A 23,911-nucleotide genomic window follows, 5' to 3' on the forward strand; every position below is an offset into this window, starting at 1 on the left:
TTCGTTCAACGTGTTTTCAAAATCAAATCTCACAAGACTAAAAATATCCAAATTCTTTACGATTTTTGCAATGAAATTCAAAATTTGTGTGAAATGTTGAAAAATTTATTGAGGCTCTCTTCAAAAAAACTGATGTCGACAACGAGAGCTTTCCGTAATAATGGCACAAACGTATGTTGTGCGAGTCGATCTGGAGTTGCTCAGCCACATGTGAAATTGACTTATAATGACGGATGGCTACTCTCTCCGTTCACCGATCGGTGCCACAGGTGGAAATGAATAATCACGATACAAAAGTGGTGGAAAAAACTGTTTGTCCAGCCATTGGATAATGCGAGGTGAAAAATGGTTCCGAAACTAAGAGAAAAATGTCTGCTGGTGAAAATCTTCTTCGCGAACTTTTCCTGCTCACTCAATAGAATTTCGATTTAACGGTATGAACATGAAATTTAATTGGCTCAATAATGCACAACCAATCGGGCATCCCGTGACCTTCAACGACCTTGAGTTTGATCGAACGTTGAGATCTCACAAAAAAAACGATTTTTCGAACTAATACTCAAATGAGATTGGACCTTCGAAGGTGACGGTAGGTTTGGCCGTGTAGGTAGGAATTGGTGGCCACCAGGTCCTCGTCTCGCGTCGAAAAATCGGCACAGGTGGTGGCGGCGGCGGTGGTGGGGGTGGCTGGTACCGAAACCTCGGTCGATGTTTGCTCGGATCGAAATTCTGATTGGCGAAAGGGTCGGTTTGTGGTTGTTTGAGGATCGACGTCGGCGTTCTCGGTCTGGCGGGTGACGGAGACGGTGTCAATCCACGATTTTCTCTCGAGCGTTTGCGATCGCCATTTTTGACGTTGGTCCGCCCGGTACGGGGCTTGACGATTTCGACTGTCTTGGAATCTTCGAGGCCGGTGTTCTCCAGATCTGGTGGGAGAGAAAGCGAACGCGCGTTGTCCCGACGATTGGGATATTTGTGAGCTACCCAACGTCCTGCCAGGTAAGGAGCAATGTCACGGAGCTCGTGAACGTTTGGAGCGGAAGTGAACATTTCGCCGAGCAGCGAGGTGGAGCCTTTGGCATCGTAACGTTCGAACTTTTCGCGGATCCTTCCAACTGATCTCTTCGCTTCGAGCTCCACGGTCTCCGCTTTTCTTGCCAAAGAATCCGTGGATCCGGAACGAGGAAAGTTGTCTTTGAGCTCGGCGGTTTTGCTGATGACGTTTATTCTCGGCATGGAAAGATCCTCGAGCCTCAGCGGTATCCTTGGTATCGGTGGCGACCGTGCGACGCGTTTCCTGCTCCTGCCTCTCGTCGTTGGCTCGTACTTCCTTCGCAGCCAAGCAACATCCGTTATTTCTTGAGCTTTCGGCCGCGTTTTGCCCTCGTCGGTAACGCGCTTAAGCAGATTCCTCGTGAGTTCAGGGTCGCTTTGAAATCTCTTGGGCGTCGGTATTAGTTTGGTCCTGTCACACGTCAACTCTTCGAGACTCTCGAATTTCGAACGGAGCTTTTTGACCGAACCATTTTTCACGAGATTCAAATATGCTCTCCAGTACCGCTCGGGATCCGGGGAAACGCTGCGGTTCCGACAGCTCTCGAGGCTGCACGTGGAATCGGAGATCGGGCATGGACTGACGCTCCTCGCACGCTCCCGGCTCTGAAAACCGGATGACATCGAATGCCACTCCGAGCCCCTTCGCTCGTGCGGAACGTCCGGCGAAACGGAAACGCTCCTTCCTCCTCGTCCACTTCCACTTCCGTTTGCCGGATGATCGCTGTCCGGTGAGGTCGAACGTGTCCGGCCGATGTCACGAAAGGGCAAGTTCGCGTACCTCGCCGACTCAATTTCACCGAAGAGTTCTTTCAGATCGGCGAAACTCTGAGCTGATGCGAGCTTCGTGACCATTTTTTTCTTCGGTTTGTCCGGCCTTGCGTCCGAGAGTGCCCGAGAAGATTTTTCCACCTGATGGTCCACGGTTTTATCATCTTTAGGTTTGACGGTTCTTTCAATTTTTTCGAAAAATTCAACTTTCCGTGGAACCACTTCAGCCTCGCTCCCGCGTCTCACGACCGTTCGCACCGAAGTTTCCGAGCTTTCCGTTGCGCTGTCGAACTCGCTACCCGAAGTCATGCCGATTTTCGCTTGGCCTTCCGGGCCAACCGCCATCGCCAAGAGCGGAGGTTTTCGTGACCATTCTTCGAGGACGTTTTCCACGCGACGTTTGCTCGTCGAGCTATTGTCATTGGGCGTCAAAACCAGAAGAAAATCACTTTTTTCACGCGTTTGCGGAGTTTCCTCGTCGAAAGAAGTCTCCAGAGAATAACACGTCCGGGGTGATGTATCCGCGGCACTCGTCGAAGACGCTGCGGACTTTGAATTGATCGGCGCCACCGCAATTGCGCCTCGCGTTTCGCGCGGGGTTATGGAGCTTGTTCTGCGCGTTACTTTGTCCAGTATCTCCTTGCCCAATGTCAGCGATAATCTTTTTTTTTCGGTCTCACTCAGTGGCGGTGGGACTGGGACTTTCTCAGTCATCGGAGCTTCCAGTTTCCTTCCATTCCCAATGGAGCCTCTTCTTTTGAGATTTGGTGAAATTTCACTCAAAAGGCCCTCTCCCGAGGATCTGTCTTGACTTTTTACGAAGGAGATTGGCCCCAGCATCGAATGACATCTGACGTGAAGATTCTTGACTTCTTCCATACATTCTCCAAATTCCTCTTCCGGTGGGACAATAATTTCGTAATGGTCCCTGGTCGCTTGAGTTTTCAGAACTTTTTCCTGTCGCGGCGCGACGCCGGAATTCTCCTGGCGAATAACGATCTTTTCAGTGTCTACTTTGGTCGCACTTTGTTGCGGCTTAGGTTTACCGTTGATATCAGTACCATAAATCTCATTTAGTTGATTCTTGAGGGTTGTAACTTGCTCGATCGAGAGACTGCTCCAAAACTTTTTACTGCCACCGAGACGTTTCTGGAGAATTGGTTGGACCGAGGATCTCTCGTTTTCTTCGTCGTTGCTGGTGGCTTTCTTGGTGATGTTGTTTGCCACATTGACTACGGAATTGCCACGCCACAAGGGCTTATAAACGTCTTTTTTAGATGCCATTTCGCGGCGTCTCGTCGACTCCAATTCACTCTCCTCATTCTCCAGTCGTCGAAAACTTTCTCGGATGTTTTCTACCGACCTTTCCTTGCACCTGAGACCGCTGTCTCCCCGCCATTTGTACTTGTCCACGTCCCTAGTGCTGAATAAGAAATCCTTGTCTCTCTGGACGTTTTTGAGTTTGCCGTAGAGAGCTTTGAGTTCTTGTTCAGCGCGTTCCTTCGACCTCACTTCTTTCCAACGATCATAATCTATGATCTCTTCGTCCTTGAGACGAGGTCTGAGCTCACTCGTCGATGTGGTTCTCTCGAGCTCCCCCATTCTCTCGAGACTCGCGTAAAAATCGTGAAGCTCTCTGTAACGCTCGGATTTTCGTCTAGTGTGAAGCGTCTCGAACAAATAGCGTTGATATTCGTCGCGATTTGATCGCGGCGACTCGAGGGAGCCTGTGCTCTTAGCCAGCGAAAGGTTTGACCCAAAATTCGATCTCGTGGAGTCTTCAGCTTCGCTGGCACTTCGGGTTCTCGTCTTCAGAGGATGTATTTCCGGTCGGTCCTGCTGCCTCAGGCTTTTTATTCTTCGGCAAGCTGCTGATCTCGTTGGCGACGGAGACCCTGTACGAGGCAAGGGGCACGAGGCTTTTTCAGCTTCTTTCACCTCTTGCGGACAATTGATTTTCAACGGTGGTTCGCTGAGGCTCCTCTCCTTCGGGCAGTCGTGGGTCACCGAGTTAGGACTCCTTCCCCGCAAGGAAAGCGCAGATCCGAACTCATCCATCCCGAGGAGACTGTCGAATTTACTGACTTTCTTAAACACCGATCTTCCCGGCCAACTTACTCCGTAAGGACTCGAGCTTCTCGATGAAACACTCTCTCGCTCCCAGGTTTTGAACCGGGAATTCGAAACCGGACGTTTGTGCGCCAGGTAAACGCTCAGCGATCGCAATGACGGCTCGGACTTGAAGTGATCCGTGGAGCCTTCCTGGAATATTCTCGCACGTTCCATCACCGATGATCTCCGGACCGTACTGCATTGCGATGGAACCGGCGATGCTAAATTGCGCAGAAATAGATTTTGAAAGAATGTGTCTGTGCGGGTGGCCTCTTGATGCTTCTTTATCCGCTCTATCGAAAGTCCTGGAGTCTCCGGTTCTTTCTTCGTCATTTTTTTGGCCTGTTTGTCTTTGGAGGTTGGCGCTTTAGTTGACATCTTTTTACTTTTCCTCTTCTCGGGGTCGCTCCCAATCGCTGTTTTCCTGGATCTCGAAGTTTCTTTACGGCTCTCTCGACCTGACGACCAAACTTTCACCGCGTCGTGTTTCCTCGGTTGAGGATGGACCTCGATCGTCACCGGCCGTTTCGGAGGCTGCTTAACGATCGTTTGTGGCTTATCCCGGAGTCTCTTTTTCACACTGGAATCACTGGCTGGCACGATCGACGAGTCACTTGTGGACATGTGAATATCCGACGTCGTGTGTCTTTTATCTTTCGTTCTTCCGGTGGCTGTTGATGAAGGAGAATCACAAAAAGTATGTCGGGAAGATTGTAGAGCTGGCGAAGTCAAATTTTTTCTCGAAGACGACAATGCCTCCCTTGGCGAAGTCCTCGAAGGACGCAGTTTTGAGATACTCGTTGACGAATGCTTGGGTGATTTTGCGTCAGACTTTTGTTTTGCACCACTCGGACTTGTGGGTGTTTGTTGACCCGCGCTAAAACCTGAAACCGTTGATCTCAAAGCGCAGTCCCTTTCTCGCTGTTTCGAAAGGCCTTTTTTTATTTCTGTTGGCGAAACAAGTTCTCTCGACGAAGCGGATGATTTTTTCAAATTCTCATTCAATTCTTTTCTCGTTTTGCAAGATTTTGTGTGACTGGTGGTCAGATTCGGCGGAACTTTCGATCGTCCGCTTTGCCGAGATGATTTTTCTGTCGTCGGTAACGTGGTCGACGCTGGACCCCGGTAAGAAACGGAGCTTGGGCTCTTGAAGCTGCCTCTACCTAAAGGCGGCTTGTCTTCGTGGGGGGTCCTCGAATCGCAAGGTTTTTTTTGATGGAGCTGCTGCTCCTGAGTGCTCCTCGAAATGGAACTAGCAGACTTGGAGACTTGACGACAGGAAGTTAATGTTCTGGCAGATGGAGCGACTGCTCTCCGAGCAGGTGATACTGAATGGTCTCGATGTTTTCTGTCGAGACAAGGCTCGGACCTCCTTTTCGGTAGCTCCAGTGGCGAAGATTTCGATAAAGTTGTGACTTTCGACTTTGGGGCGAACGGAGGAGAAGTTGAAGTTGGACGTACGATTCCAAAGGTTTTCCTTGAACTTTCTCGATCTTTAAGCTGTTCGGACAATTTGTTGCTCAATCTTTCTCGCAAAAAACGTATGTTCGAGGCACTTTCAGCAGCGAAGCACTGCTCGTGACGACGATTAGCAGTACAAACGCTACCGCGATCCGGGCAACTGGCCGATCGCTCGAGAGCTCGGTTATTCACAAAAAGCGTTTTGAGTGTCGCGTTGTGACGCGAAGATCTTCTCCGCGGAGGTGAAGGTGGCGTCGGGGAAGAGGCTCGCGTCGGTGGCCTTCCCGGTGGCGGTGACGTCGTTCTCGTAATCGTTGTCGTTCTAGTCGTCGACGTCGTTGAGCTCATGCGTCCAAAACGAATGGCGTTTCGTGCATTGGCGATTCGTTCGAACGGCAAAATCGTAGAGTTCGTTGGGGTCGAGGGCGCCGTACGTTTGTATCGGGCAAAGGTCACTGACGAGGATGAAGATGACATCGAGGTCGCCTGCTGGGCCCTCGTGATCGCGGTGCAACGCCTTCGCACGCGAATTCGCGTCAGCGTTGGCGAGATCGGAAAGTACTCGATCTCCGTGTCGTCTGTGGACAAATTTGCATATTTTTCGTTTGCTAAGTCTCGTCCCGACCAACCGATCCCAATTGACCGGAGGCTGTTTTTTAGCTTTGATGCAGCAGTGCCTTCAGAGATCCCCAGACCGATTTTCCATTGACCAAGGCCGAGTGGCGGGTGAAATTCATGTGTCGTGTTTTATTTTTGATTCCAAAAAAATTCTTTTTTGTAGCAGCAGCAGCAAGGGGGTGTCGGCGTGGTTAAAAGACGAGATCCTCTTCGTCGTCGATTGGTAATCGTGCACGGAGTTGCGTGAGAAACAGCGGTTACTTATATAGTGAGATTCAAACGCAAAAAGGTAATAATAGTTAATGAAAAAAAAAAAAAAAAAAAAAAAAAAACGATCGTAAAAAAATATTCGAAATAAATAATCCCACCTGCGCACACCTGTTATCGATAGATCCCGAAGAGAGCAGTGCCGTGCGTCAATTATAAAAATTAAGTTTTTTCGACGCATTTGAGTTATTGGAACGAGTAAATTTTATGTGCAGTGCTTTGAAGTGAAAGGTTCTGTCGAATATTGAATCTTATATAGAAGAAACTGAGACGATGCAGTGAAAAGTGTTCTTAATTCTCGTTGAAAGTGTCTGCAGGAATTGGATAACAAATGACTCGTGTGTGTAACGCAGTGCTTCAAAATTCGTGCATCAAATTCCACGATGAATCCTATCTTGCGAATCATGCGTTGCAGTCTATAAACTACCGGAATATAAATAACCAATTTCTCTAGCTGTCGAATAAAATATTCGAAAAAATAGAAAAGGGACGCAGCTTAAACTTGCGAGCATAAAAATTCCAGCGAGCAAAGATAAAAGAAAAAAAATTACAGGAAAAGGAGAAAAGAGTGAAAAAGGGACTCACCCTTCGGTCGCTCGGGAGCGGGTTTCCGTAGACCATGGAGCGGAACGTCACCACCTTTTTGGATTGTTTTGTACGCGAGTCTTTGCTCCAATGGACTCAAAGGACTAGCGTCGTCTCGGCGTCGGAAAATCAGCGTCGAATCACTTTCGTAACCAGATTCTTTCAGAGCGCTATGTCAGATAGAACAAAAAATTAAAATCACTGAAAAAATATTTCGTTCAAGAGCGTTCGTGAGTGCTGTTAATTTCGATTTTACTTACTGGCTCATGTAAGGTTTCGGAGTATGCGAGTTGCGTTGGTCGAAAGGCTGGAAAAGACAAAATTTTCATTAGCAATTTATCGAACTGTGACAAAAACTCCGATCTCTGGCAAGTCTAAATATAATATTCGAAAATACGAAGTGCATGCACTTCAAGAAGGCTCGAGCAGTTTGGCTCAGCGTCTACCTGCATTTCGTCATGGCACCGATCATCTTTGCAGAACGATCGGAAATAAAATCCCTACAAATAAACTCGAGAAAAGACCATGCTGTACTTTTTTGAGTATGACAAAAAAGCTGCGGATATCGTAGTATGCAAAAAAACAAGCAATACGAAAAGTATCTCGATGATACTGACGACCTTGGCAATGATCGATCAAATCATGATGAAATAAACATACACACCGATGATGGTATCGTCGCTAGGAACATTTGAAATTCAGACGAATGTGATAAACAAGCAAAGTCAAAACATGAGGAAAACCGAAATATTGAAGTTGCTAGGAGCACATGATCAAAAAATGTTTGATAAAAAGAGGAAAACACAGAAAAATAGTGTTGGGGAAAAAAGTAGTTTTGCTGATAGATCATGAAAAATCGGAAGACTCGCACATTGTTGAAAATTTATCGACCCAGTCTTGCATGAATAAATAATTACTCGTAAAAATGAGCAAACAAGCCGATTATTATCCTAGTAGCTTGTGCTATTCAGAATTATATAATGCAAGCGAATAAGTAAGAGGGGGCCACGAAACGGCGATGAATTGGACGAGCGTCAAAAAAGCGCACAGAAATAACTGGAGCAAATGTTACGTATCGTGCATACGGAATAAAGAATTCTAGATTAAAAAATGGATAAATTTCACGGTTAAGAGATAGAGCCTCGAACCCGTGAAGAAGCAGCGTTCTGAGGATTCTTAGCGGTGATATTATTGGCGTTGGTTGGCATTGACGATGGTAGTAGCGTGACATTATGATTAGTGCTGGAAGTACAAGAAGAAGAAGAAGAAGAAGAAGTAGAAGTGGTGGAAGTGGTGATAATATTGGAGGTTTGAAGACGACGTTGGCGTTGGTGATTATGATGATGATGGTGATGATTTCGAAGGTGATTTTGGTGCTCGTCGTATTGTCGATTAGCATTGCGGATGAGCGAGGTTGTGACAAGAGTCGAGCGTTCCTTGAGAGCGATACCGATATTCGTGAGATTTGTTTGGCTTCCGGTTGGCGGTCCAAGGCTCTTAAGACTCATCGATGAATTGCGATCGGGAAGTATGAAACTTTTGGATTTTCCCTCGAGCAGCATCACGGGGTGGCGTGGATGACGATCCGGATCGGCGAGCGGCCGAATGATCCGATCGTCTTCGTTCTTGGCAGGATTGCTCGTCGACAAAGACGCTTTGATCGGATCCCTCTTCGAGCTGCGTCCGTCGTAAGTCATCGAGTGTACACGACGCTCCGTTTTTATTGGCGAATTAGCGAGCGTATAACGAGATTGTTGGATCGTCGATGCGATCAACGATTTGGCAGACGAGCGATTTATAATGAGAGTAGCGGGCACAGGATTGGTGCGGGAAAGTTTGGCGGCGCTCGATGTTGCTATCGACAATGGAGTTGCGCTTGATGCACGATCAGTGGTGAGCTTGTGAACGCGGCTCGCGCTTTCATCAGCCGTCGAACGATCGAGACCGATCAAACGTTCAACTACCGCTTTGGAGGATGTGCTTTCGGGAGTTTTTGCGGGACGCGATGTCGTCAATGGTGATAGAACGCTTACACTCTCTTTCGAATCCGGTCTGTACGAAAGACTCAGTACTCGGGATGCCTGATGACTCATATTTAGCGGAGGAATTACTATGCCGTTGTTATCCACTCGTTGATCGTTACGGACATGCCCGTTCTCGTCCAGCCACTGTTCCCAGCGTCGAGGTCATCCAGCGGCCGTCCCAAGGTCAGTCAAGTGCGGATATCAGTGTGAGCAACAACGGAGACACGAAATACGATCACCAGTGACACACAGACATACAAAATGACGCACACCGAGTCCGTCACTCTGGTCAAATACTTTTTCATGGTAAATTCTCCCTTTGCTACTTTCTACTTTATGGATGACAATGACGAATCTGGATGTTTCGGGTTCAAGGACTCTGACATCGTTAAAACTTTCACAGACACACGATAACAGAGCAATAAATTCAGTTAGTTCGCGATTAGTCGCGGTGTTGAAAAGAGTGGAAGAAAAAAAACACAAATTTCGTGACTTTTTTTGTGCCCAATGTATCGTGTTAAAATATTAGGATACCAAGACCATGAATGTCTCCGAAATCACGTTCGGTTTTTCATTTATGCAACGGTCAGCACGAAAAACCGAATAATCTCGAGTCACTCAAAATCGTATGAATGAAATCAACATAAATTGCGAGTGCTGCTTAAATTAGTAAGCGTGAAGAATACTTTCAAAAGATCGTACCCCGTCAAATATGTCCATGACCTCGTCCCACCACTAGAAAAATAGAATCAAACATTTGCGTTATACTGTGCCTCGTGACTACCAGGAATTAGGATACACGTATAAAAACAACATGGAGTTTATTAGTTTTAATGTTTTATTTGTTATATCGAGGCCCGATTGCTACCCAGAATACTGTTTTCAATGGTCATCTCTGAAATTAGTGAAGCATTCAAATTCATAAATTTTTACACACTCCTGATATTGCTTCAAAAAATGGTGCTAGCTTTTGATAGGAATTTACAAAAAAGACTTCGAATTTAATCAGCCACTTGCTTATAGAGGGGTGGTGATCACAAATTTAAAAAAGGACAATATTTTTCAAAATCTTGTTGTCCGAGGGTGAATGTAATGAAAGAAAGTAGGAAAAAAAATCCAATAGTTTTGAATTTATTTTGTCTCCAAAGTCACTAGTGTTAACAGAATTAGAGGCAACAATATGGACCTGAATGAAAAAGACTTGCGTTTGCTAGTTTTCATAGCTACGAAGAGGATTGACTAAGAAGCAGAGCTGTACGAAAGCCTAAAGCAGGTACCTCCGTGAAAATTTTGGTCAGTGGGTTAGTTTCGTTGACATGCGAATGGGTTTGAATTGGGTTTTCTTGAAAAATTATTGTGTTTCGAATGTTTGAAAAGTAAGATTCCGGAGGTACCACCTGAAGAAAGGAACAACTCTGGAGTGCGGATCGTTGATGAGAAATTTGTGATTTTCCAGGTTGTTGCAAAAAGATAAAACATTTAGCGATTATTGTGTTTTGTAAATAAACGAAAGAAATTTTTTGCTGCAAACTTATAAATGAAAGGATGGAAAATTAAATTCGCACTTTTCTCCGAGACTCGACGCTAACAAGCAACAACGATATTTCACAATTTTGGTAGAAACGTGTTAAGCTTATGGTTGAAAATGTAGACAATGTTCTTTGGCATTAGCATCGTTACCTTCCTTTTCGTCCAAGTAAGAGACCTTGGCTGGAAGCAAAGCCGATTCAGAAAATCATGTGCGATTGCTTTTTTCGATATTTCTTTGTACTTTTCCCACGATTTGTTTAGCATGTAGGTCGACAGGGACTATTGCAGATGAAACATGAGAGTTATCGAGAACGAATAAAAATCGACGAAACGCTCACCTCTTTGGTTTCTCTTTCCGCAATCGAGGATCGACCAGGCTCGTAATTCTCGATACGTCCCGGTTGGCTGCGAAATATTTCCGATTGATTGTTCACAGTGACAGTTCTAAAAGGTGAAAAATTCTTTAGCGCATTCACACATTCGAGACTCCTCAATTTTATATTTCAAGCCTACTGATTTTTCCAAAATTTCAAGTTCCTCCTAACAAAACTTACTTCCTGGGCATAGTCGAGGTGGAAAAGTCATTCTCCTTGTTTCGCTGTCGTCGACGGTTGTCCAGCGTTGCTGATCTTTCGGAGGAGCCACGAGGTTCCGGTTCGCTCAAATATCCGCTGGAACTTCCGTATCCGTATCTGGCTCCTGAGAACATTTTCGAATAATCTTCGTTATCGTTGCATCAGTCAAATTCATCGACAATATTACGTTCTCAAACTAACAAACTAAAATTAACGCTAATAATCATTTGACATAATAATCATTTCAATTGAGCATACATTTGGTTACCAATTATGCCAGCAAGCATTCTCACAACACCGTATTACAATTAATATAATCAGTCAAATTTTTCAATATCCTTTATTTTTTCATTCGTCGGGCAATGAAATTGTACAATGTTTAAGCGAAATACCAAAGCACATCTTACGCCACTCACTTTCAGCCAGGAGTCTTTAAATTTCAATTTCCATTCGTATTAGTAATGATGAGCTTGATGATACGAAAAGTCATTATTTTGCGAATACACAGCGGTCTCCTTGCTTTGGAGAACTTGAATGAGTTTCATTTCAGAAGCAGGGTTGGGAGCCCGGAGTAAAGCTCTCCAAATGGAGATCCCTGTGTTGCCACTTCTATTCGTTATTCATCGAAGTTCTGATCGATATTGTGGTGATATAAATACATGGAATACAATTATGAATTTTTATACAAGTTTTAGATTGCGTAGAGCAGCGTTAGTCGAGTATACAGTTTATTATAAATACATCATCAATTCATATGATTTACATTGGTATACTTTTGTACAAATTCGTATACGAAAGTATTACGAATGCTTGGAAAAACTCTGAGTCAAAAAGTCAACAAATATTTATGACTTTTGTAACAAAGATGTAATTTTTTCTCAGAAATTATATCCACGAATGAGTTTGAGTAGAAAAAGTGAAAAAACATATTTCAGAAAATGATTTCGATCTTAAATTGATCGATTAATGGATACGAAATGGAAGCTATAATATGTTAGTGGTGAAAGGTCAAAAGAGGAAATTTCTTTTGATATTAAGATGTTGAAAATTTGGTCGATTTTCGTTTGCAGCGAACTGACGAAGCTTTTTCATGATTTTTTTTCGGTTTTTTTGTTCTCATACACCATTTTTGAAAACCTTAGAAGAGATTGAAGACGGGGGATTATTTATATGCATGTATATACACGTATATGATCGTACGAGATAAAATCCGTATTGTCTAGGCGCTGCGAAGCTTGAAAAAATGCTAATCGTAACATAGCGATTGTTTTTGGTTGTTTTTAGTGTCTCGTTAAGGCATGAAATATTAGTCGAGAGCAGAGAATACGTTCGCGACAATGCAGAGAGAATCGTTGTTTCGCGTCAAGGAGATATTCACCTCTTCGTGGTTTGTATCGTACCGTGATATAGTCATCTGTAAATATTACGAAATCGTTACGTTTGACAGGTGGAAAGAATATTTGAGTATTTTTCATTGGCAAACATGGCGATTTATTGATTTTTCTACGAGGTTGAAGCATTGACTGACCGTCTTTGTCGGCACGGTGCAACGAGTCGTACATTTTCTTGTACCATTTCGCTTGATTGGTTTCTTTCACTTCCTGAAATCGAAGCACGAAATGCATTTTTCAGATGACTCATTTTTTTGTGGCTATTCGCCGCTTCGCTTCCATTTTTTCGCCTTTCCAATCAACTCACCGATCTGAGAGCCACCGGCATTCCGTCCTTGGTCGTCGGACCGATACCCTCGATTTTTCGTGGACCCAAATTCACCATTTTTTTACGTCGTTCCGGCGTCGTTTCTGGCTCACTCTCGTATTCCCTCCTCACCGTATATACTGAACGATCGAACATTCTTACAAATAACTCTCAGCTGTCGCTCTCTCTTTCTCACACACATTTCCTCCATTCACACAGCGATGCCCATTCAATTATTTATTTCATGAAAAAAATGTGTCTGTTCCTGAGGAAGTTTGTTCGAAGTTGCGCAATATTGCAGCAATTTCTTAAACTGATCTCATCGAATTTTTCACGAGTTTCAATAAAAAATTACCACTAAAATTATCCTTGCATTACTGTTTGTAATAAATCTTGCTTACTGTATTCCGTAGGCTCGGTTTGTGGACTGGAGTGACAGTTGATCTCAGAAACACTGGGCTCGCTGTCCTCGAGATACGCGGCACCCTTTGGCAGTTGACCCTCTAATCAATAAAATTCGATAAGCGTTATCGCAGTACATATACGAGAAAAAAAAATAGAAACTTTAATTAATAGATATCAGAACCCTCGTTCCGAATGGAAAAATGTTCCTGCTCTCCACTGGAGTGTAGATAAACAAATCGTTTGGATTAAATAGTGCCGAGTCATTATTATTTTGCTTATTTTTAGCGTTGTTCGAGTCATTGTTTTCACATCGAAATATTTAGTGACGCAAGTGAATCGCGTGAATAGTATTTTATTCTGAGACAGAAAGTCAACGATTCTGACCACTTTTTTTTAAGGTGCGAGCTCGCTTGATTGGAAATTAGATTCTTTGTTGGAATATCTGAATTTATCGGAGCAACAAAATTTCGAGTATCGAAGCAAAACATGGTTCCATTGAACCATTGAAATTTCAATATATATTTTTTTTAATTTCTAACGCGATGGCCCAATTGATGGTATTTTGCTACGGCCTTTGGGCAGGCGCATTGGTCTGATGATTATAAAAACTTGCCTCTCGCTTTCTGGAGCAAAGTTATTGTGGGATTTTGTGCTCGGGGTAAGCGTGGAGTAGCAGCGAGGGTGTTCAACCCTTGGGACGGTGCTGAGTGAGAATTGACGATCCTCGTTGTAATATTGTGAGTTACGGTATGTGTCGCTTCTTTTTTTAGATCCTCGTCTTTCCAGGGCGGTGGTGCCTCGGTAGAGCTTATCTAAACGATGGAGAATTAAACAGCAGCTTTTATCATCCTGATAAAGAGCGCTATGAATTTAATTATACGAGAAGCGCGGGAAATTTGCACGCTTCTCCATTGATGCACACCGATTGACATTCTCGAATTTTCTTCTCTGATTTCCAAGCATAAATTGCTGATGATTCGATACGCAGGTTCGAATGATTTATCATTTTTCAAACGATTTCAACGCTCCAAATGAATTTTACGTCCGTTAAATTCCCTTGAAATCTTTGAGCTTTAAGACACTTCCTTAATGATCGTACTTGAAGGAAGTGTCAAAAATGGGAATCGCGGTTGTACCTGTGACGTGTATTTTTTGCGGCTCAGTACAGGACTCTCGAAAGCAACCGGTCGGAATTCCTTGCGCTCAGCAACGGGACTGGTGCCAGCGCTTGAGGGAGTCCAAATCGGTGGTATCCCAGCATCCTTTTCGTTATTTTTGCCACGTTCGGGGCTCGGTTGTTTCGGCGGAGGTGGGGCTTCGCTTCCGGGTGACCAAACACCTGTGGACAGGCGATGGAAAATAAGTAAATAACGAATTTTCGAGCAGTCTTGGCCTCCTGTTTTCCGAGCTTTTATTAATTGCGTAAAACTGCTCAACCACAGTCCTAAATCATCGTGTTAGTATTAACAGTAAAACGAATTTCAAAAAATGTTGCATCATTGAAAAATCACTCACCATGCAATTTCAGGACTCGGTTTGGCTTATTAACGAATAAATCATCGACGCGGGACATTTTACGTTCATTTTGAGATCGCACGTACAAAAATACCACCGGATTTTTGCTTGATTTTTATTTATAACTACGGAAGAAGAAAATACACGTAAAGGTGCATTATATTCGTGATATTATGCAGTGAATTGGCGATAGCCAAATAACGATGCTAATTTTAACGAGCTCCGTAGGCGTGTTATTACATAAAGGGCTGATGGTGATTTTGGTATAGTTTTCACGCTTCGTATCTCCATTATATTTATATACGTACACAATATTTCATCGGTATGAGTTAGTCTGTCCGGTGAGACTTTGTACGCGAGGAGGAAGAATAAATCTTTCAGCGGCTCAGCAACGAATCGGGGGGAATTTTTCGAGCATCATCTTCCCCCTTAATTGACCCGATTCTCGTATTTATCACCACCAATTACGGGTATTAGTATTATTTATGGGGCACGACGACCCGGACAGATTAATCGTGGTTGGTTGATTGGACTCGCTCTGACTTGAATTTCGAGTGGAGGCAAGTTTACAATCGAGGGCAAATGTAATGTTAGATTTTTATGGAATCGTTAGAAATAAATGAGTAAGGTTTAAGGATCTTTGATTAAAAATTTCGCAAGTCTAACAAGTCGTGCCTTTATATTTTCAGTCTCAAGACGCAAACAAGAACGAGTTGGAGCTCGCGGGAGTTAAAGCTTTTACGATTTGGCAAGGCGAGCCAGGTTAATTTCCGTTACGAGAAGAAACGATACATTCGAATATTTGTACACGTGCGCATTCGGCTACAAGAACCACCAGCTAAAACCTCCCACCATGCTTTCGGAGTATCGTTAATTACGCAAACTTTAATTGTACGAGGAAAACGTTTTAATTATACCGAAAACGAGGTTCGTTGTGACCCGTTTTCATAATGCGTGTGAAACCAACATTTAATATGATTATCACATATTCCATTATAATTCGAGTTGAATTACGTGCGATGAAAGCATTGTGGAACATTTTTTTTTTAATGAAACCAAAGCCATTCGTCCAGCTTTAAATTTATTTGGAATTCCATGCTTCTGTTCGCCACATTCAATTATTTCTCTTATAGTTTCTCAATTTATTATTTCGAACAAGAACGTCGCTTGCAGGCAGTTTGTTCGACGCGAATGTCATTGAAAAGCCGACTCTCGAAAGCTCGTTGCACAGAGCAGTTGTTTTTTAACTATAAAATAATATTTCCCTTGCAGAATCTGCAACGAAAGTATTTGAATGGAAACGCTTATGAAAATGTCTGCTTTATCGTGTAATGTTTCATAGTCGAGCGAGTCATTCAATCGCTTGAAATTACTATATTTTGCCAACGAGGAAGAGAAAGAAATAAAGAGCGATGCCCTGTACGAAAAGATAACCCGAAACATGTTCGAGCCATTTAGGAATGCATCACTAGCATCCAGTGCGGAATAAATCAAGCATGAATGTTGCGAACGATGCATAAATGTACAGCACACGTTTTTCAATGGCTATTACATAGCGTATGTATTCTCGTGAAAAGAGATCGAGTCGTAAAAGAAAAAGAGATATTTATGTTATTAAACAACCATGAATGGATATTTATAGGGTTTTTTTTAGAGCGCAACTCGGCCCCGTGGTCCATTATGATATTTATAGATTTGCGGTGTATGAGAGAGAGAGCGATGTGTTACCGGAAAAAACGATTTATCGAGCGAAACTTGAATTTTTCATGCTCACAATTCTTCGCGATATTTTTTTGCAAACCTTGCGAGTTTCGAGTTTGACAGGTCGCGTAAGCAGATAGATTTATTGCTTTTAGTAATTAAGGTCAGCATGCACGAACCCACTGGAATAATGATTAATAGTCAAGTTCATTAGCACGTGAACTTCTCGATATAAATAGACGCGACAAAGATGTCAGTTCTTGCGGACGTTTTCTGTTGGGCCATTTGGTCATTAATTTCGCTGTTAAATATCCGTTGATGTTATGGACCTAACTAGATTTTAGAAGAATTCGGAATTCTCAAAAACTATTTTCTCGTTATTTTCTTCAGAATTATTTGTAATAATTCGTAAAAATAAAGTTTTCGGTGGCAATGTTCTTTGGGGAGGGAGCGCAATTGGAAGTTGAGCTCGATGGCAGCGTCGTATTTGGATTAATTTTTTACACAGATTTGACTTTTCTTTAAGCAGGCATGGCTCACGGTACGACGACATTGAACAAATAAATCAGTCGAATTTTCACACGGTTGTTATTCTGTCTGGACACACGTAAACAACACCTGATTTACCTGGTTTTGCCGACGAGGCCTTAAACGTCGGAGCAAACATGACGCTCTCTGGAAAGATCGAAATCGTGGTGAACTTTTAAGCGGTGAAAAGATGCGTGAGCGATTTGAAAAGAAAGTCGATATTGTCTCGTGACAGAAAAGCTTTCACGTTCCAGAATGAATCTTCTCGCGAGCCCTGCTTCCAGCCCTTTTCAAAAGTTAATAATCAGCGTCTGAGAAGCCATTGGCAAAAAGCTTTTTGCGATCCTAACCGCGTTCGACAGAGTCTCGATGAATGGCTTTAAATTTCCAACGAAATTTTCTCGAACTCCCAGACCCTGGCCAATGCTCCTTTCCCTCCCCTCTTGAATCATCGTGGTCGTTAGGAAACTTGGAACTTTGAGATGAACTTTGACCACGAACTACCTACGGAAGTTTGGTGTGGCGAGATCCACGAGAATTACTGTTCGAAGAGCACGATTATTGGCACACTGTACTTTCTCTTTCTCTCTCTCTCTCTCTCTCTCTCTCTCTCTCTCTCTCTCTCTCGCCCTAACGATGACCAAGTGTCGTATCAACACTCCATACATAAAAATTATTCACAATTAGCGTCTTTCATTTTCAATTGGAATGAACGAATAAGATGAATTATGAGGCAGGGAATTCTTATTCGTCGAGAAACCTCTCGGTTCTTTGGGACGAAAAAGTAGAGTGTTTTTAAAAACTAGTAGTATGAAAATCGTAACGCGCTCCTGAAATTTCCTAACATTCACAAAAGCCAACGAGAAAAAAATCCGAAATGATTGGGTCTGCGGATGAGGAATAAAATCCTCGTAGCGGGAGACGGTTCATTTATTTATCTTGACTTCGATTTCTTGGAACATCGTCAGGGTGCCAGAGGTGGAGAATTTTGTGGATGAATGACCGTGTAAAACGATACTCGCCATCCGCGATATTACGAAATTGCATTGGTGGCGCGAACACGTGCCAAAGCTTTTTCAAGTTTTTTATCAGCAGATCTCCCGAGCAAAAGACTCAAAGAGCGATGTACCCTGGCGTAAAACACTCTCTCTGTATGCGTAGACGCGAAGCTCTCGCCACATTCATTAATATTAGAAGCTCTCTTAATGAGGACAGAATTTTTCATGAAACTCAGCGAGTGAAAAAACCGAGTTAAGTATTTTTTCATCGTTGCACCCAAGACGCGTATTCATCACACACGATCGTGGCTTCACAATTTGAATGTTTCATTATATTCATCCGGATACTCGTTCGTTGGATCTCTCGGATAGACGATTTGATACAATATTTTCCGAGCTGATTTTTCAAAAGATTTATTTCATGCTTAGACGAAATGTTTTCTAATGTTTTTTCAGATGTTAGAAAATAGTTTCGAAATTTTCAAAATCTTCGAAATCTACTGCCATCAGATCGAAACTAGCTTAATTATGATCGCGGTTAATTTGCGTTCAGTTTTGCACTCTCGTGACGCAGGAGCATCTTGGCGCGAAAAAGTCGTAGAAAGAGTGATTTAATCGTTAAAGTGAGATTTTTCGAATGGTGCATTTGCACTGAAATTGGGCCGTTCGTCGTCGAATATTTGGAGGCGAATCTCTCGATTCGTTCATCGAAACGCTATCTGCGAATATTATTCCGCGTTCCTAACACACGCAGGATCATAATAGTTCCCGGATACCGTGAACATGTGGTTAAAACTTCGTGGAAACGAGGTTAAAAAATAGCGAAATTATGATCGAGTGATTACGGCTATAAAGTGCTGTTTATTTGTTTTCGTTTATCGTTTTTTCAGAAGCGCGTCAAGTACACGAGTAGTCGATGAGCTTATATTTTCGATCCTCGTCGAAAAAGCGCGGCGAGCGTAGAGGATGGATCTGTAAATAGATTGCCGTCGAGAGCTCGGGCGCAGCGCGCACACGCGGGCATACACGCACTCACACATTCGTTAATATATCCACGCGATAGATAATGTACGCAGAAAAATCGGCGTCTTCTAGCGAGTGGGGAACCGCGAGATCGCCGGTGCTGATCTCGCACAGACGATTCTCTAGGTGCGTCGAAGCATCGAGCGTGAATATTTTTTTTCTCCTCCGTTAGGACTGGTGTTTAGAGAGTGAAAATGTGGCGCTGATGCAGCGATTCGTATCGTGACATCGCGGATCGATTCGTGTAAATTTGAGGCCCGTGAAAAATCTCGTGAAGCTCGTAACGATGCTGTGAAAATAGAGGGGAAAAAATTGGAGAGAAATAATAGTGAAACGTCAAACGGGACTCGTGCCAATTTTTCAATGTTTACTGACATTTTTTCCTCTCGACAATGACATCACCGCAATTAAAATTCGGGTAACGCGATCCCCTCGACGCCGCGTTATGTAACACTAATATTAGGAAACGGATGGCAAGTTCTCGATTCTCTCTCTCTCTCTCTCTCTCCTTCTTTCTTTCGCCCCTCGCCCTCGTGAACTATATTTCGCGTGAGTTACACAATTTTAGGATCCGACACGCTCACTTGTTTATATGCGCAACGGAAATAAATACGCGTCTCAATCGAAGCGAGAAAATAGTGAAATTCGCTGGAGCAGGAAATCGGATAAAAAATAGCGAGCCGCCCGAGTGAGGGCACACGAGGTATCGCGATGATTCGATTGCGGCTGGTCGCACGCTTGTCATTTCACTGCCAAACGGAGGAAGAAAAGAGAATCTCGAAATTTGTTTTACAATCGAATGACTCACTCGAGGACCGCCTATGCACCTGTCGCGCGCACTTTGTACAAATATTTGAACCACCTGTGGTCGTGTGACAATTTTTTAACCCAATTACTGCATCGACACTAGTTGATTTAGAGCTCAATCGAATGACTTTTCACAGAATAAAAAATTCCTTGAAGAATCCTCAACTTTCCACTCACTCTTTTGCACCATGGTCACTTTCACCTTCGATGCAATGAATTGATTCCACGATTCGGTACGCTGATAAAAAAATGTATTTTTCTACTCGATTTATTTTTGTTTTGTTCTATCTTTAGAAATGTTACGTTTGTTAGCAATAATTGAGCGGATCTTAAGCTTAGAGCTTTTGGAGCTCGCAGCTTGCGTCAATCCGCCTAGCTCGACGGCCCGAAAGGTGGAGAATAACTGAGCGAGAAGTCGCGGGACGCTGAGAGCTCGTGTGTCTGCTCATTCTGCCAGGCAGCAACACGGCGAACAGAGCAATATAGAACGCGACGAAATCGAGGCAGCCCCTCATGGTCGTGAGGTATCGCGTCGAAAATTCATTTCCAAACGTCATTTCCGATTTAACTTATCTGACCATTTCTTCTATTGCGATCCTACCTGATTGGAGGTCCGCAGACAGAAACGGGAAAACCAAGCTTTGGCGCTGTCAGTTCGAACCTGATTCTCATGAGGTGGAAGTTCATGTTCATTTAATGAAATTCCGATTCGAATTTCGTGCCTAATTTTTCAAAGTTTGAAATTAAATTCAATTGACAATCAAATTGGCTAAAATTGTATTTCTTTTTCCTCGAGGTACAGCGCCCCGTAAAAGGAGCATCGAATTCAATTGAAGCGATTGCTCGAGTTTTTTCATTGTCAATGGCACAAAATGGATCAGGAACGAAGATTGGATACCTGAAAATCGAGGGGGTAGTTTTCCATCTTTAATAAGCTTTTTAATGTTGGAGCGAAGAAAGCTCATATATTCGGAGTAGCTTTCGAGCTGCCAAGTGCAATTTCGCGTACCTTCGAATATGTGACGAGAATTCTCAATCTGCATTTACGTTTTTCTTTAACGTTATTTTCATCGTTTGTCGGGTGAGTGGAAAAATAAGTTTCCACGCTGGCAGGTCAATTGTAAAGGTTTTCATAAAGATTGGATTTTTTATTTCTAACAGTTTTGTCCAACTGAATTTCATTCGATGCTGAATTCATTCACGATTCGTTAAAAACAATTATTTTTTTCAACGAATTTTCAATTCTCAAATAAATGTTGATAAAATGGATTTCAAAGTTATTTTTTTCTTTTTTACAACAGCTGTTTGGAATTTTCGTCAATATTGTGAATTTTTCGTATAAATCCGTCGACACTCAATCTCGATAGCATGGTGAGCTCGAGATTGGAAACGATACACACATTAAAACGTGACGCACCTTCACCAAGCAGAAATCCTTTGCCAATTTTCAAAGCAGTGTCAATCTCGTGCAGCAAATCGGTCGCATTCGTTTTCCCTTGTGCTGCAATGCCAGAGCCAAATCCTTCAATGAAAAAGCGTGCTCCAGTGCGGAAGTATACAAAATAAAAGTACGAAAAAAAAAATAAAACAAAAAAAACCAAAAACCAGTAACAAATTTTCAACGTAATTGAAAAGTATAACGAAACTGCGAGGTGTGTGGTTGATGCGATATTTTGAGCAGGAATAAGAAGCATGGAAAAATTAGAGAGAACGCATGCACTTCGGTACCTTCAGTATAGAAAAATGTGTACCATTAAATATCTTTTCTTATCGAGAAAACTTTGTTTTTATATGCTACATGATGACCTCGCAATGCAAAATTAAAACGAAGGGATTTAAAGAATTTCGAACAGAAATAGTCGTCCTCGAATCATGAAAGCGTTCGTGCCAATGATTTCGATGTTTGAATGAATTTATAAATAGATTTCAAGCAACTATTAAAACTCAATTGATTCGCCTGTTCCTAGAATCGAAAAATTTCTCAACCTTTTTATAAATCTTTTGGTCAAGTCGAAAAAATAGTTGAATGTTAAAAAGTTTGTATTCTCAAGTTGCCAGCATCGAATGTCACATTGTGAGTAACGAGTGAATTCCAACCGGTATTAGTAGGACTTGGAATTGTTTTTTTTTTTTAAATATTAAATCGAAATCGATCGTGCAAAATCGTCACAGCTTATCGCGGAGCTTACGACACTTGTTATTGGATGCCGAAAAAAAGCTTTGATGGAAAAACTGTGCTCCTTGCTCTGGATCTCAGTGAGAGCAAAAATGATAATACGGAAAAATCTGTCCCTTGAACTCCAAGTACTTTCATACGTTAGTAACTTATAAGTTAGTGTCGAGGTAGTAGCGAGAATTTCCGCTCGCGAAAATTACGTTTTCTGTTGACGTTAACGCTTGAAGCGGGGGCGACACTCGGAAATAGACGAAAAAGTGAGACTGTGCTTCCGTGGAGTTGAGTGGGAAATCCATGAAGAAAGATGGAGACCGAGAGAGAAGCGAAATGAGAAGTTTGAGCTGAGAAACATCGGAAAGAGAGAAAAGTTGAAAAGACAGAGAGAAACGAGCAGAGGAAGAAAACTTGAAAAAAGAGAAAGACGGAAACAGATAAGCGAGGGAGTGTGATGAACGAGAAATAGTGACGGAGTAGATAGAAAAAGTTGAAAAAAAGCGAGATAAATAAATAGCAAAAGGAGACGAGAATGAAAAGGGAGAAAGAAAAACTCTCGGGAAAAGATAGCGTATGAAAGTGAGACGGTCAGAGACGGAAGAAGAGAAAAGAGAAATTTATAGCACGAGACAAACAGAGATTAAGATAGAAGGCGAAATAAGAGATAATAAGAGAACAAATGTTGCGAATGGGGAAAAAAAGGAGGGCAGTGAGAGAGGAGCAAAGATTGAGCGAGAGAGCAGCTAACAGCTGGGGAAAAAGGTGGAAGAGAGAACAAATAAGAAGAATGAAGAGTAAAGAGAAAAACGACGACGATCAAGAGAGAAAAAAGAACAGATGAAGAGAGCCAAACCGAGTGAGACTGGAAAAAAGGAAGAGAGACAAAATAAAACGAGTGGAAAAGGGATAGAAAGAAAAAAAGTAAGAGAAATAGTGAGAGAGAGAGAGAGAGAGAAAGAGTGAGACCGACGAGGTTCAGGCAGTGGCCTATTTTCTTCCAACTGGTTTCCTAAATTTAACCACCCGTACCTGCTACTGTAATATGAATCAGTGCGACTCGCACATACATCACGCGCGGATGCCCTTTACTCGCGCTCTCGACGACTGGTCCGCACGATATTCTGTCGAGCTCCTCTCTCATCGTAGCGCGACAAACATATTTTTTTCTTTTTCATCAACAGCCCCCGCCCCTCGTTAGAATTATTCGTGCCCTCTGGCCGCGTTACACGTTCAGGGTTAGCGAGGTGCGTCCTAGTTGGCAAAAAAAAGTTCGTTTGCTCTAACGCGATAACGACTAATAACGCGTTGCTTCGGAGCCTGCGAAGCGATAGGGGGAGCCACCGTACCGAAATTCGCGTAAATTATTTCCCTCGCTCTTGTCTAATGGCCCACAAAGTTGGAGTATTTTTATGGAATGTAAACTCAAAAAAACTCATTCAATATTTAATGGAAGATAAAGTACCAACACACTTGGGTTAAAAAAAAAAACATGCCATTAATCCGGAGTGGCTGAAGGCATCGTTCGAGCGCATTGTAACGATACGATTGACGTACGTTTTTTTGTCTTAAAATGAGACTTTTTGGAAGGCAGCCAATATAGAATTCTGTCTCTTTCGTATTAGTGATAAATTAAATGAAACTTTTTTTTCCACTCGTCGTTCCCAAGTCGATAAAAATCTTTGTAGATCAGCCAATAATAGATTCCGAGCGTTCTTTAACGTATGCGTTGTTAGGCGTTTCATTGATAATGGAAATAGTCGGAATAAATGGAAGGAATAAGTAGAATGAAATGAAATATAAAATCGCACTGAATGAGACCCAAAGATGATTTCACTTACTTGAATATTTTGGTGAAATGAAAAATTCATATAAATTCGTTCATATAAATTTGTATTTACTATCAGCACTGCTTTGCGTATTCTTTTCCACTATAACGCATCGATTAATGATCAATCCAAATATTTTTGTAGACATGTTTATGCACACAAACAGTCGATAACTCAAATATCAGCAATTCGAACACGATACGAGCACAAAGCAATTCTCTATCAAACGCACAATGTCGAGGAT

General features: G+C 42.7%; 1 protein-coding gene across 6 annotated transcripts in view; it reads right to left on the minus strand.

Moving 5' to 3' along the window:
- The window catches only part of CAP (Cbl-associated protein), a 49,974-nt gene that overhangs the window by 18,872 nt on the left and 7,191 nt on the right, over nt 1–23,911 (minus strand). For 2 of the 6 annotated variants that reach the window (XM_043418074.1, XM_043418076.1), the window contains exons 2-14: nt 16,943–16,990; nt 14,236–14,438; nt 13,713–13,911; nt 13,096–13,197; nt 12,695–12,834; nt 12,525–12,597; nt 12,375–12,410; nt 10,976–11,120; nt 10,760–10,865; nt 9,594–9,626; nt 8,901–9,035; nt 7,128–7,174; nt 6,868–7,037 (exon numbers count right to left, since the gene is read on the minus strand). In XM_043418074.1, coding sequence (XP_043274009.1) covers nt 6,868–7,037; nt 7,128–7,174; nt 8,901–9,035; nt 9,594–9,626; nt 10,760–10,865; nt 10,976–11,120; nt 12,375–12,410; nt 12,525–12,597; nt 12,695–12,834; nt 13,096–13,197; nt 13,713–13,911; nt 14,236–14,438; nt 16,943–16,990 — 1,437 coding nt within the window. The remainder of the gene's footprint in view (nt 1–6,867; nt 7,038–7,127; nt 7,175–8,900; nt 9,036–9,593; nt 9,627–10,759; nt 10,866–10,975; nt 11,121–12,374; nt 12,411–12,524; nt 12,598–12,694; nt 12,835–13,095; nt 13,198–13,712; nt 13,912–14,235; nt 14,439–16,942; nt 16,991–23,911) is intronic. The other 4 variants (XM_043418075.1, XM_043418077.1, XM_043418078.1 and 1 more) reach the window with 4 other exon arrangements.

This window comes from Venturia canescens, chromosome 4 (assembly GCF_019457755.1).
Source record: "Venturia canescens isolate UGA chromosome 4, ASM1945775v1, whole genome shotgun sequence".
In the NCBI taxonomy this organism is placed as follows: domain Eukaryota; kingdom Metazoa; phylum Arthropoda; class Insecta; order Hymenoptera; family Ichneumonidae; genus Venturia; species Venturia canescens.